Source organism: Rhinolophus sinicus, linkage group LG11 (assembly GCF_036562045.2).
Source record: "Rhinolophus sinicus isolate RSC01 linkage group LG11, ASM3656204v1, whole genome shotgun sequence".
Taxonomy (NCBI): Eukaryota; Metazoa; Chordata; class Mammalia; order Chiroptera; family Rhinolophidae; genus Rhinolophus; species Rhinolophus sinicus.
This window is the reverse complement of record NC_133760.1, coordinates 4,939,275-4,953,444: the sequence shown is the minus strand read 5'-3', so window position 1 is coordinate 4,953,444 and position 14,170 is coordinate 4,939,275. Positions and strand designations below refer to the sequence as shown.

General features: G+C 54.3%; 2 protein-coding genes across 3 annotated transcripts; both read right to left on the bottom strand.

Annotated features, from left to right (window-relative positions):
- Positions 1–468: 468 nt before the first annotated feature.
- On the bottom strand, positions 469–5,058 carry KLK1 (kallikrein 1). Its single transcript, XM_019741448.2, has 5 exons — positions 4,899–5,058; positions 3,053–3,212; positions 1,454–1,740; positions 1,163–1,305; positions 469–694 (listed from the first exon to the last, which is right to left on the bottom strand). The coding sequence occupies exons 1-5, from the start codon at positions 4,942–4,944 to the stop codon at positions 539–541; spliced, it is 792 nt and encodes a 263-aa protein (XP_019597007.1). The 5' UTR covers positions 4,945–5,058; the 3' UTR covers positions 469–538.
- Positions 5,059–6,766: 1,708 nt separating this feature from the next.
- KLK15 (kallikrein related peptidase 15) lies at positions 6,767–13,414 on the bottom strand. 2 transcript variants are annotated; one of them, XM_019741463.2, is made up of 6 exons: positions 13,359–13,414; positions 12,030–12,103; positions 8,775–8,931; positions 8,196–8,476; positions 7,954–8,090; positions 6,767–7,316 (listed from the first exon to the last, which is right to left on the bottom strand). In XM_019741463.2, exons 2-6 carry the CDS (start codon positions 12,070–12,072, stop codon positions 7,164–7,166), a joined length of 771 nt encoding a protein of 256 aa, XP_019597022.2. In that variant the 5' UTR covers positions 12,073–12,103; positions 13,359–13,414; the 3' UTR covers positions 6,767–7,163. The 2 variants fall into 2 exon arrangements, with proteins under 2 accessions (XP_019597022.2, XP_074171684.1); XM_074315583.1 differs by lacking the exon at positions 13,359–13,414 and adding an exon at positions 12,591–12,747.
- Positions 13,415–14,170: the final 756 nt, after the last annotated feature.

The following is a 14,170-nucleotide window of genomic DNA, read 5'->3' as shown; positions in this document are numbered from 1 at the left end:
TAGTGTGGCCTTTGGGTGTGGCCCTGCCCCCGAGCCTAGCTAGGCCACGCCCCGAAGCCTCACTTCGTCTTCGGAACTGCCCCGCCCTGGATGTCAAGTTTTGCCCCGGGGCAACACGACGTTGCCCAGCTTTTGATGTAGTCCCTCCCCAAGGAAGGCGTGGCTTGCAATGTTTTTCTGCCTCTTTCTAGTTTCCCAGCCACAATAAAACGTGGGCGCCACCCAGCCTCTCAGAGTCCGACCCTCTATTGCGTTCTCTTCCAGGGCAGGGTCTGGCCCAGCGTGTGCGAACCAGTCTTGAGTCCCTGCCTCCCTTCTCTACTTGTTTGTCTATACCTGTCCTGCCCCTTCCTCACCCCCTGCACATTAGGGCACGCCTCCCGCTGTGAGACTAGGGGGACTGGACAGGTTCCAGCCTGGGCCGGGTCGGGCCCGGATTTCCAGGTGCCCAGTGTCTAGAAGGCCAGATGACACCAGAACTTCATGCGAATTTAATGCATATTTGGTTTTACTGGGGGTCAGGGACCGGGCGGGGCATTCAGGGGTTGGCTGCCATGGTCTCCTTGATCCAGTCCAGGAAGGACATAACTTTGGTGAATACTCCGGGCTTATTGGGTCGGGCACATGGGGTGTATCCCCAAGATGTGATTCCTTGAAGCATACCATCACAGATCAGCGGGCCCCCTGAGTCACCCTACAGCGCAAAGGGGAGAGAGTGAGGTTAGTGAGTCCTGGGTTCTGCCTACGGAATCCCAACTCTCAGACCTGGGCTCACAGAGGGCAGACTGTGACTCTCCAGCTATGGATAAAGACACAGTTGTCTCCAGAGTCCACTCCTAGAGGAAGGTGGGCTTCCAACAGAGGGGACAGTGGCTTGAGTCCTCGCCAGTGGGGATGGGATGTTAGGGTTCAATTTCTGTGCATGGGACAGGGTCCACGAGGAAGGTCCCTGCAGAGAGTTCAAGTAGGGAGGAGCAGTGGGGTCCATCTGTGGGACCCTCCCACCATCAGGACTCGTAGATGTCACCTCTCCCAAGTAGCTTTCTTGCACTGGACAGTAAATATGTGTTAGAGGGAGTAACAGGTGAAGCGATGATGTGGAGGAGGGAGATAGGGGGTGTAGGAAGGAAAAGAGGCACTGGGGGGGAACAGGCTGACTCACCGTACAGGTGTCCTTGCCACCCTGCAAGTGTCCAGCACACAGCATGACGTCTGTCACCTTCTCGGTGTGGGCTTTGGCACACACATCATTGGGCAGGAGCTTGAGGTCCACACACTGGAGTTCATCTGGGTACTCATCTACAGCTACGGGCCAGGGAGAAACATGGCTGTGCTCCACCCCTCTTGGCTCCTCAACCCTCCTCCCTCAGCGCCTGGAGCCCAGAGCACCATCTCCCTCCTCCCCACACAGAGGTGTCTGGACTCCAGCTTGCATGGTCTGGCCCCATCATACAGGGATCTACTTCCATGTTGCCCCAGCCGGAGGCATAGCAGGTGCTCCCCAGGCAGGGTTCCTGGGTGGGCAGGTCCAGGATCTTCACGGCGTCTGTTATCTGGACGGGCTCTGCCAGGTGGAGCAGCATGAGGTCGTAGCTGTAGTCTTCTTCTGGATAGGTGGTGTGGTTCTTCAGGAGGCTCAGGTTGAACTGAGGGTGTGGGAAGCTCTTACTGACCTGGACGAACTGTGCTGTGTCTTCATCCTCAAACAGGTTGTGGCGACCCAGCCAGAGCTGGTAATTACTGGGGAGAGAGGGACCAAGGGAATGAGGAGGGGGTGGGGGGGAAGGGAGAAGGGGCAGGGCAGCATGGGGGCGGGTCCCAAAGGAGAGAAAGAGAAACAAGGACAAAACTGAGCACGAAAGGTTTAGAATCATGGAGAAATAGAGACAGTGGGAAAGCAAAAGAATGTGACAGTGGGAAAGGCAGATCCAGAGATAAAGAGAAAGGCGGTGAAAAACAGCTTAAAAAGATACAGGAAATGAGAAAGGCAGAGGGTAGAACAGAGAGATAGAGGGAGCAGAAAGGCGGCAGGATGAGGAGTAGAAAAGACAGAGATAGTGAGAAACAGACGAATGGAAGAAGCAGGAGTGAAAGGACAGAGCAAGGGAGGAGAGTGAGAAATAGACAAAGTGGGAAAGGGATGGAAGAAGTAAAGAGAGAGAATGAGAAACAGGCAGAAGAGGCTAGGAGGTGACAGAGTGAGAGAGAAACCGGAGGGAGGACAAAAGGGGTGGGGCAGGTGGGGAGGAGGGGCCTGGGACCAGCTCAGCTGCAGCTGGGGCTGTGGGGCTGGTTCCCCAGCAGGCGGGTGGCCTGGCCCCCAGCCCAAGGTCAGAGTCCGTCTTCCCTCCCCAGCACACTTCCCTCCCTTTTCTCCTCATTCGTTTTCCTCCTTCCTCAATTGCCCCCACCCAACTCCAGCTGAAACCAGCCCTTTCCTGGGTCCCCCTGGAGTGGATGATTATAGGGGAGGGTGGGGCTGGGCAGCGTGAGAAGCCCCTCCTCACAAATGTTGGGAATATCCCTTTCTTTTCTCTGGGGTCCCTGTCAGTCCCATCCTGGGATGAGGGTGCTCAGTAGTGATGAGGAGAAGGAGTGAGGCAGAGAACCAGAGTGAGATGGGGCAGAGAGATGGAGGGTGAGACATACAGTGACAGAGATGGCAGCAGAGAGACACAGAGATAGACAGAAACAGGGAGAGACACAGAGACATGGAGACAGAAGAGAGAGGGAGTTAGAGACAAATCACAGTCACACAGAGGCACAGAACAGAGCCAGTTACCAAGAGACAGACAGGACAGAGGGAGGCATAGTAAGACAGAGAGACAGTTACACGGGGAGAGACAGACAGAGGCCCAGGCAGTCATGGGAAGGCTTCCCTGGGGTCGCCCACTCCCAGCTCAGCCTCTCCCCTTGTGACCCTGGACCTTAGGTCCCCCAGGTTCTCTGCCTTAGGTCCCCCAGATTCCTCAGAGGTTATCCAAGGGGACAATCCTGGCTGCCCAGTCCTGTGGGAGCACAAACACCCCCTCCCCACACCTCCTACCCTTACTCGCTTATGCAGTGGGCAGCCGTGAGCACCCACTGGGGGTGCACGAGGATGCCCCCACACTGGAATCTGTTGTAGTTGTATAGGGCCGCCTGCCAGGGTTGGGAATGCTTCTCACACTCCCAGCCTCCCACAATCCGGGACTGGATGGGGGTTGCAGCGCCTGTGAAGGGGGTGCTGAGTCAGGATGGGTGGAGGTGGCAATGGGATGGGGGGGCTGGGCTGTGGACATGCAGGGACATGGGGGCAAAGGATCAGGGCTGGGGGTCTGGGGAGATGGGCAAGGGGTGTTGGGAAGGGCTCAGAATCCTCCAGCAGTCCCTGGGATTGTGGGTTGGTGGCTGGTCCTGGGTGGGGCGATGTTATGCTGAGCAGGAGCCGACCCCAGGGATTAGGATAGGAGACAGCCAGGCAGCATCTGGATCAGGCATTGGGTGTGGAGGTTGAGATTTTGGGGGTGATTTGGGGTCTACGAGAGTTAGAGTGCTTCCAGGAGAGTTAGAGTGCTTCCGGGCTGATGAAATGATTAGGGTCTGCTTGGACTTTCAGGGTTCTAGAAAGGATGTGGATTTTGGGAATCAGGTCTGAGGGGCCAAGAAGAGCACTTGGGGAATTTGGGGTGATTTGAGGGTCTCTGATCGGGGCTGGGAGGATTGGGAGAATTTGGAGTTCCAGGCCAAAGAGTGAAAGAAAACGTTAAGCTAGGAGAGGGATCCTGTAGGGTTTGGGGTCTTGTGAACCAGGGATAGCGTTCTCAGAGGGGTGGGGCTCCGAGACAAAGTTGGAGTCAGGAGGGGACTCAGGAGGAGGAAGAGACAGGTGATAGTCATTCTGGGATCAGGTGATTCTATGGGGATGGGGTCACAGTCTGAGGGTACTGAGGGATCTGGGGTCCCGTGGGAGTGATGCTGGGACAGGAACATATCAGGGGCCAAGCAGCTGTGGGAACAGAAGGACAGGCCCCATGTGATGTGTGGTTCTAGAGTCCCATGTTGGGGTACTTGGGGGAGGTAGGGCAGGACAGCTGGGCTGGGATGATGTTTGGGATTCTGGGAGGGGGGTTGTCCCAGAAAACCAGGGCTGTACAGGAGGGTTACAGGTGGAGGTGGAGAAGGACTGAAGTGTGAGGAAGGATGGAAATTCTACAAGGAAAGGAGCATGTGGTTGAGGGTTTTGGGTTTTCTTCCTGGGGGAGAAGTCTAGAGGTGCAGGACGGGGGTCCTGGGGCAAAGAGTCAGGGAAGGAATAACCCCCATACCAAGGTGGGAGACCCACTTGGTCGTGGACCAGAAAATCCGGAGGTGTCTGATGGAATTTGGGGGTCCTGGGAGGATTGGGAAAGACCCGATGCCAGGGACTGGAAGACCGAGTTGAGAGCTGACAGCTGGATGGGAAAAGTCTCCAGGGTGTGGTAGGATCTGGGGACCCAGGAGCCAGACCACTGGGCCATAGAGAACTAGGGCATCGGAGGGGTGATTAGGGTTCCAGGGTCTGGTGGGACTGAGGGGCTCCTTGGAAGAGTTGGGGTCCCCCAAAGAGGCAAGAGAAATGGCCCAGGATGTCCCTTTGTAAAGAGACAGGAAGCAGGGGTCTGAGTCTTGAAGAGTAGAAAGTTCTGGGGGTTCTAGGAAGGAAGCAGTGACCTAGTATGGGAAGGAGGACTGTGGCGAAGGTGACCATGAGGAGATGAGGGGTAGGATGGGGGTGGGAGAGATAGGAAAGGCACTGGTCTCCTGGTCTGGGGTGGGCTGAGGGTGCAGGGGAAGGACTTCTGTTATTATGTTGGAGGGGATGAGGGCAGCATGACGGTCAGGGCCCGCTCGCCTCCCACATCTTCCCGATGTCTTACCAGTCCCTGCCAGGGACAGAGCAAGGCACAGGACCAGGAACCACATGGTGACAGATGTCCAGGGGCAGGCAGGTGGTGAGCTAGGAGCTGGGGAGCCTCCCTGAGGAGCCTTTAAAAGGCCTCATCCCCCGGGGGCCCCGCCCCTGCCCTGCTGGCACCCAGATTCTGGCCAAGGCCCTGCCCCTGCTGCCTGGGGGCTGGCCACCTCCTTCCCCCCCTCCGCCCCAGGGTTGTGGAAGGGATGGGAGAGCGAGCACCTGTTATTCTGTAGGCCCTCGATTGTGCTGGAAGCATTCCTGGGGCTGAGGCCAGCCAGAGCTGGGCCTGGAGCCCTTGAGGTCTTGCTCTTGGGGACAGAGCCAGTGAGGGGAGTCGGGAAAGTTAGTGGGAACAGAAACGGGGAGGTGGAGGAATCACTAACCCCCAATACAAAGCCCCATATACCTGAACCCCATGTAAGGCTACATACCCGAGACCCAGTGTACCCTCAAATACCAACTGTGGGGCTCTGACTCTCTTCTCCCTGCACTGCTCTGAGCCAAGATGCTGGCTTCTCAACTTCCAGCTCCCCCCTGAAATATAAGCTTTGGCTTTCAGGATGCCCTGATTCTTGCACTCCCAGACTCTGGACCTGGCTCCCCAAATCGATTGTTCTTCTCATAATAAAATCTTAGGGTACCCATCACAATCTTAGCACCCCAGGTCCAGGAATATGACGTTTCAGTGGTTTCCCTGAATAAGTTCCCTAGCATTTCAAAATCCAATGCCCCCCCCCCCCCCCCCCCCGCAAGCAATGTTGGGATTACATTATCCCTCCCCCCACTCCATGTTCCCCAGATCTGGATGCTCAAGGTTACGTCCTCCAAAGTCCCAGGAATCCCGGACTATCTGCCTGCCAAGGTCAAGAGCATCCCCTCTACAAATGCCAATCTCCCCTCTGCCAATAGAATATTTAGGTCTCAGGAGTCAGGTTCATGTACTTCAATATTCAGTAACCTTGAAAATCACACTTTTTGGATCTCTGAAGAGAATCAGGAACTAGATCCCTGCAGCCTCAATGGTAAACCCCTAGGCTTCTAACACGTTCCCTTGGCTCTTCAGTAAAACCAAGGGAGGGCCAGCCCGGTGGCTCAGGCGGTTAGAGCTCCATGCTCCTAACTCCGAAGGCTGCCGGTTCGATTCCCACATGGGCCAGTGGGCTCTCAACCACAAGGTTGTCAGTTCAATTCCTCGAGTCCCGCAAGGGATGGTGGGCAGTGCCCCCTGTAACTAAGATTGAACACGGCACCTTGAGCTGAGCTGCCTCCCGGATGGCTCAGTTGGTTGGAGCGCGTCCTCTCAACCACAAGGTTGCCGGTTCGACTCCCGCAAGGGATGGTGGGCTGTGCCCCCTGCAAATAGCAACGGCAACTGGACCTGGAGCTGAGCTGCGCCCTCCACAACTAAGACTGAAAGGACAACAACTTGACTTGGAATAAAAAAGTCCTGGAGGTACACAATGTTCCCCAATAAAAAGTCCTGTTCTCCTTCCCCAATAAAATCTTAAAAGAAAAAAAACCCAAAGGAGCTCACAGGATCCCATCCTCTGCTGTATGTCAGGAAGCTGCCTAAGGAAAGGAGAGTATTTGTCTTGTTGCCATGGCTACCAGGAAGCCCAGAACTAAATCTTGAAGAAAATGAAGTCATTCTTGATTATCTAGTGTGTGCTGTGTTCTTTCACTGGAGTCCAGAGATGTATAGTATTTTCCCAGTGCCAGCCCTATTTAAATCAGTTTGTATGAATTTCCTCTGTTAATCCTTACAACCCTATGAGGTAATCCCTATTTTACAGATGGGGAAACTGAGGTTGAGTGAGGTTGGGTCTTTTGCTCAAGATCACACAGCTGATCCTATATTTATTGAGTGAACAGAGCCCTGCCTCAAGCCATTTCTCCTCATCTAGGGATCCGGGCAGTGGGTGAAAAGGAACAGTGCACAGCGGGTCTGCACTCCCCACCCCATCCCTGGTTCCCATTGTCCTTCATCCCAGAAGAAAGTTACAGAAACTTTCACAGAGAAACTTGCATCAGTGCTCTCTGTTCTCTTGGTGTTAAACAGGCTGACCTTGAGCACCAGCTCTGGCCTCAGACGGGGCACGTCCTTGGCTAACATCTGGGCCTTGGACAAATGGTGTGTTGAGGGATGGCTCAGTTCCGTCCCAGGTTAGAATGGAGCAGCCGTGGGAGCTTCTGCTCAGTCAGAGACACGGGTGGTAGGCCAAAAGAGTCAGTTTCTCTTCATGGTATCCCTGATCCAGTCCAAGTAGCTGCAGACTTTGGTGTAGACACCAGGCTTGGTAGTAGTGTCACAGGGGACATCACCCCAGGACACAATGCCCTGCAGGATGCCCCCACAGACCAGGGGTCCCCCGGAGTCTCCCTGTGGGGAGAAGGGAAGCTTGAGTGATAACCTTTCGAGCCATGTCCCCACCCCCATCTTAATCACCATTCACAATCTCAATCAAAATCCAACCCTACCCCAACTCAACTTACCACAACCCAGTTTAACACAAACCAATCCAACCCAACCCCAACCCAACACAACCAAATACAACTCAGCCAACCCATGTCCAACCTCACCCCATGCAACCCTAACCCAACCCAGCCCCTACAACTTCTTCATTTAAAATTAAACCAGACCCATACTCAGCCTCACTTCCAACCCCACTCTACCCTCAATTATCATGTCTTTTGCATCCCAAACAAAATTTACTGCCTTCCCCAATTCAACCCTGACATATTTCCCATCTAAAATCAAACCGAACCCATTCCCATTCTCAACTCCAGCCCGTACCATCTCAAACCAACCACCACATCGTCCACCTCAAACCCAACCCAATCCTACCACCATCGCTAACTCCAACCGCACCTCCATTGTAACTGCTCTTCTTCTCCATCTCCAGACCTACCCCTAGCATCTTCCCCGGCCCAAAGCAAGCCAAACCCAACCCCATCCCAACTCCCAAACCTGTTGCTCTCCCTCTCTCCTCCCGGCACGGCCCCCGTTGGGCTCTGACCTCACAGGAGTCCGTGCCTCCGCCTTCCACACCTGCACACACCATGGTGTTCATCAGGTGCCCTGGGTAGTCCTGGTTACACGATGAGGCCGAGATAATGCTGATGTTGGCACAATGCAACGTATCTGGGAGATACACTGGGGAGGATAGGGGACTTGGAGTGAATCCAGAAAATGTCGCGTCCTTGTACCCTCTGCCCAAGAGCCCTGGAGAAAGACACCCGGCTCCAGTCTTTCACTCACCTTGTGACATTGGGCTTCCTGTGTTTCCAGCGTTGTTAGATACCAGGCCCCAGCCAGACACCACACAGGTCTCACCGGGCTGGGGGCAACGGGTGGGCAGCGCCACGGGGCGCACTTGAGGGGAGAGGCGCGCGGGCCGGGTCAGACGCACCAACATGACGTCGTGGCGGTGGCTGTGTGCTTCATAGTGAGGGTGAGGGATGATTCGAGAAACAGCCCTCAGTTGCTCTGGGCCGTCGTGCTTGCGCAGATTGTGCTCCCCCAGCCGCACTCTCATGTTACTGCGCAGGCGAGTGATGCCCCGCAAGTGGAGGGAGGGGTAAACAGAAAAGTCAAAGAGCGGGCAACCTGGGGTCCCTAGACTCTTTGGGAACCTGGGTCTCCCATGACCCTCTTCCCAGGGCCCTGTAGACAATAGTTCCAGCCTCTGCCCCTCAGGGACCCAAGTGTCCATAGTCATGCACACAGCTGGAACTCAACCCTCAGGTTCCAGCTCTTTCTTCCTCAGAATCCAAGATTCTTAGATCCCTAAACCCTTCCCGCCATGCCCCCTCAGGGCCCTGAGCCCTGCCTGTATACCGGGTTTGGCAGTGGGCTGCAGACAGCACCCAGTCTGGAGCGATGAGGGAAGCACCGCAGTTAAAGCGTCCATGTTCGAAGAGGGCCACTTGCCACGGTTGGGAATGGGGCACACACTCCTCATCTCCCAGCATCTTGCCATTGTTGCCTTGGGCCCCTGGGGGGGATGGAGGGGGATGTCTGAGACAGAGTCCTTTTTCTTACACCCTACACCTTCCTCCCACCCTGCCCTCAATACATATTTTTCACCTATGCCTTCCCCCAACTTCTTAAGATGTGCCTGCTGTTGATGTTTTAGCACTGCCTTCTCTCTAGCTTTTATGATTGCTGCTTGTTTTCTTCAGAACTGTCCCGTCGTCCCTGCCCCCCACCCATTTGCTACAGAACTCAGAGAGAGAAGATGGGGAAAGGACCAGAGGTCAAGAAGTCCTCTGTGTTGGGAGTGGAGACAAGGAACATGGATACAGTCCAGACAGATGGTCACTTGGAACCAGCCATTCAAGGTCACTGAGCTGTCAGACATCAAATGGATGTGGCCACTCAATATTTATGACACACAGTCTTGGCTCAAGAGTCTGAACATCTCAGCCAAGTGCCGTGTCATACAAGGATGTGGACTTGACCACACAATGTCATGGGCAAGTTCACAGGCACAACCGGTCTTCCAAACTTGGGAACTGATATGGGCAGCGCTTTAAGGTGAAACTCACTTGCACGTACATGGGTTACAGCTTCAAGAATCACAGCACAGGGGTTCATATGTGTATAGGAATAAGGACAGTTAAGACAAGGGTGTGTATTCATGCACACATACACACATACACACATGGTCACAGACACAGATTTGGACATAGAAGCTCAGACCTAAGTGTACAGTCTCCAGTGTGTGACTGCACACACCAGGTCACAGACATGCACAGTTGCAAATGGGTTCTGGACATACAAGGTAGGGTCCTTAATAAGAGTACACGGGGAAGGACACTGATATGCATTCAAGCCCCCTAAAACTTGTTCACAGACATGGGTCTATAGTATTGTGGTTAAATCTAGGGTGAAACCCTCCTGGGTCCAAACATTATCTGTGAGATTTTGAGGAAACTACTTGACCACTTTCCTCATTTGTAAAATGGGATTGTTGTAAGGATTAAATGTGTGTGTGCGTGTATGATGCCTGGCACATTGTAAGTGCTTAATAAATATTAGTTAAGGGCCAGCCCAGTGGCTCAAGGTGGTTGGAGCGCTGTGCTCCTAAGGCCCAGGTCATCGGTTCAATTCCCACATGGGCCAGTGAGCTGCACCCTCTACAGCTAAGATTGTGAACAACGGCTCTCCCTGGAGCTGGGCTGCCCTGTGCTGCTGTGAATGACATGGTGTGAGCCGCTGGTGGCCGGCATGAGTGGCCACTGGCGTGAGTGGCTGGCGAGAGCTCTGAGCTGCTGTGAGCGGCCGACCAAGGACCAGTGACCGACTGCCTCAGCTGGGGGGGCGGGGGGGGCGGGGGAGCACAAGGCTCATAACACCAGCATTGGCCAGGGAGCTGTGTCCTACACAACTAGACTGAGAAACAACGGCTTGAACCAGAGTTGGGGGGCGGGGAAGTGGAAGAAGGGGGAAAAATTAGTTATTTTTAACAAAGGACACACAGATTTATTTATTCAGACATATATGTGGATGTTCAGGTTGTGGACACAAATTTAGCCAAAGTAAGTCAGATGTATGACCAGACCCAGATAAAAATAGTCAAGGTCAAAACTGTGATTCATTCCCAAGTCACTTTATGGAGATTCAAAGTTATAGATACTGACCCAGAAGGTCAACATTCAGATGTGGACCCACTAGGTCAGACCCCAGGGCAACATCTGGACACAGGGCTGTGCATTCAAGGTCAAGGACATAGCTGGAGATAGAGCAGCCAGGACAGGACACATTTATCCATCTCTAGATCCACCTCAGCCCACAAGTCAGTCAAGGTCACTCATCGGGTTTCACATACGGGGACCTGGCTCACACGTGTGGGCAGGATGTGGACACACAGGGCCTTGCACTCCCCTCCCACCATATACAGAGAACTGCACCATGCACTGGACCTCAGCAGGGATGTTGTCAAGGTCACAGGACCATGACCCCCTACACTGGGCTACATGGATATGTCCCCTCAAGGTCACAGCCAGGCACACAGACACCCACACCTGGGCAGGATTTGTACAGCCAAGACCAAATGCCCACACTCTCTCCGCTAAGGTCAGGAACTGGGCCAAGGGCCCTGGCAGGGATGGAGGAACGCGGATGTGGTGGACAAGGGGTTTAACCAGGGAAGGGTGGGGTTGTCCTTCAGAGAAGGGCGGAGGGTGCAGGCTGAACAGCTGGGCACCAAGGCTGCACCTGGCCAGTCCAAGCCAGAGGAGGGTGGAGGCCCCAGCTGGCTGCAGCAGGCAGGCGGGAGGTGGAGAGGAGAGAGCAGGGACAGAGCCTAAGGCAAGGCTGGCAGCGGGTTGAAGGGGCCCCCAGGGGCGAGAGGGTCATGTGCGTGTGGGTTAACGAAAGTCCACCCTCAACTCCAGGGTACAGGCATCAGGTTACAATCAATTTCTCCACGGGTGGTGGCTGAATGTGGTGTGGAGTTCTCCTGCCACTTGGGGTCACCTTGGCCTAGTGGCTGGCCCTCTGTGAACCACAGCGCCCTCCCCTGCCAAATGAGGCCAGCAGCCCAGTGCACAGAGGTATTTCTTAGACTAGATGAACATCCCTAGCGCTGAGCAGCGTGTTTGGCATATCCTGAGCACTCAGCAGAGCTAGCACACCCTTACGTGGCACTCCCGTGGGCCAGGCACTGTCTAGTGCCTCATGTGTCTGTTGTTATCTCCATGGGACAGTTGGGGAACCCAGCAGAGACGTTAAGTAAATAGCAAGTGGCAGGGCCCAGAGAGAGGAAGTAATTTCCTCAAGATCACACAGAAAAGAAGGGGCAACCCCAGAACTCAAACTCAGGTCTGTACCATCCCAGGCCTGTGTCTGTTGTCATGGGCAGTGAGAGGCCCCAGGGGCCCCGGGGACTCCACAGCAGTCCCAGGTCCCCCGATGCTCTTGGGGTAGAGTGAGGACTCAAGGATGTTGACGTGTGGCTGAAGTGGGAGTGAGAAAGGAGTCATCAGATGGTCTCTGGGTAAGGAGGGACTGGCAGATTGCAGGGACTGGATATACTCGTGGGGGTGGGGGGATTAGGGCACAACCCACTCCCACCTGGGTCCACCTCACCTGCAGATGTGAGCAGGAAGGAGAAGATGAGGAGAAGCCACATTGTGGAAGAGGGACCAGGGCTCTGCTGAAGTCTAGGGAGGGGAGAGAGTGAACCGAGGTGAGGCTGGACCCTCCTGCCCCCACCGGAACCCCCCAGACAAAACTTATCCTGCTTAAGAAACTTCTTTTCATTATTCTCGTCCCAAACTCCCACCCCCATCCTGTTCTTCCTCCCTGGTCCCCCACCTCTGAAGGGTCTGCCTTTCTTCCAGGCACTGGGACGGCTGCCCAGGTGTCCCCGCAGCCACTCAGATCCCAACACCATTCCACATGCCCCTGGGTCTCTCTCTAGCCCCAAGGCCCTGGCTCAGAGGACGTCAGGCCTTATCCTAGTCTTGGCTCCTGCCTCTTGAGACCCCACCCCCTCCCATTCTTTCCCTCCATTCAAGTTCTCCCCCTCCCCCTCTACATGACTCCACCGGGTCTTTCTACACCTGGAGTCCATCACTCCTCTTCCTGCTCACAGCCCTCATGAATCCCCAGTACCCCTAGGATAAAATCCCAGCCCCCCAGCCTCACTTTTGAGGACATGAGTGGCTTCTCCCCTTCCAGGTTTCTCATGACCTTGCCCTTCTAGACATAGCTGATTCTTCCATTTTCCTTCCTGCAATTTCATGCCTCCATGCTTTTGCTTGGGCCGTTCCGCCTTCCAGAAATGCTATTCCCTTCAAGGTCCATTGCCTCCTTGAGGTCTTTTCTGACCTCTCCCAGTCAGTGGTGTCTGTCTCCACCAGACTGAGAACTCTTTGAGAGGATGCCCAGCACTGCCTGGCAAGCTTCCAAATTCATCTTCCAAATTCCTATTTTCTCTCTGAGGCTCAGCCTCCACCTCTTCTGGGAGGCCCTGATACCTCACAGGTATCTCTGCTGGGTCCCACAGTGCCTTTTCTGCCTCCATCACAGCACAGATCCCCAGGAATGCTCAGATCGAGTTCTCTCTGTGTCCCCAGCGACCTGGGATCTGGCACATGGGACGCCTCAGGGAGTTGTACTGAGCTGACCTGAACCGGTGATAACTCCTGACCCTGTTCTTGGCTCTAGTACAAGCGTTTTCAGGGACGTCCTCCTGATTCACTTCATCCCCTCCCCCCACCCTAATGCAGCTCCTTCTTGCATCTCCAGGACATTTTCTTGGTTCAGGTTCAACTTGAGGCTCCAGTAAAGGACACATGGACCTACCCAAGTGTCCTGACACTTAACTTCCTCAGGGTGATCCATGTCTCCCTGCCCCCAAGGCAGACCATGTCTCCCCTCACACTGCCCCCAATCCTGTCCCAAAGATCTCACCCCCTCCAGGTCCTCCAGCAGCATTTGGTGCAGCTTGCGTGTCAGAAGAAAGGGAGCAGACACCTGAATGTCTGAATTTATAAGCTTCCAGTCCCACCCGGATCTGGGGAGGTTGGGTAGGGTGGGGTGGGTGGTGGCTGAGAGGCGACTTTACAGGCGGGACGCCTAGGTGGCTGGGGGGGTGGGGTACCAGGCCTAATAAGCATTTATTGGGCTGAAACTTTTGTCTGAGTCTACAAGGGGGAATTCCCTGCCAGGGGCAGTTCCTCAAGGGGGAGGAGGCAGGAGGGCAAGAGTTGAAAATTGGAGGAAATTAAAATACAGAGCCTGGATTCTGGAGCCTATAATCTGGAATTTGGAGTATAGACACTGGATTCTAGAGTCATGCTTCTTGTGCCTGGCGTAGAGTTCTAGATCTTGAATTCTGGACCTGAATCTGGAGCTCTAATTCTAAATTCTGGACCCTCAATTCTGGATCTTCAATCTCTTATTCTGGGTTCTGGATCTTGGATTCTGGATCTCATTCTCTGATTCTGGATCCAGATCTCTGGTTCTAGATCTTGGGTTCTGGAACTTAATTCTGGATCTCCAGTTCTGAATTCTAAATTTGGGGGTCTAGAGTTGGGCTTTCATGACCTGAAGTCTAGAGTGTGGATTTTGGAGTAGTCTGTGTTCTGGAGTTTGGGTCTGGAAACTGGATCCTGGAGTCTGGCCTTTGAGTCATAGGTCTCAGACTTGGATTCTAGATCCTGGGCCTTTGAATCTAGAGTTCAAACTAGAATTCTGGAGTCTGGTATTTGCAATCTAGAAGT

Coding starts and splice junctions, on each gene's coding strand:
- KLK1 (XM_019741448.2), bottom strand. CDS start 4,944: ATGTGGTTCCTGGTCCTGTGCCTTGCTCTGTCCCTGGCAGGGACTG. Junction 1,306..1,453: donor CAACATGGAAGTAGATCCCT/GTATGATGGGGC, acceptor CCTGGCCCGTAG/CTGTAGATGAGTACCCAGAT. Junction 695..1,162: donor GTGGCAAGGACACCTGTACG/GTGAGTCAGCCT, acceptor TTTGCGCTGTAG/GGTGACTCAGGGGGCCCGCT.
- KLK15 (XM_019741463.2), bottom strand. CDS start 12,072: ATGTGGCTTCTCCTCATCTTCTCCTTCCTGCTCACATCTGCAG. Junction 8,932..12,029: donor CTTCCTGCTCACATCTGCAG/GTGAGGTGGACC, acceptor CATCCCCCCCAG/GGGCCCAAGGCAACAATGGC. Junction 8,477..8,774: donor GCAGCCCACTGCCAAACCCG/GTATACAGGCAG, acceptor TCGCCTGCGCAG/TAACATGAGAGTGCGGCTGG.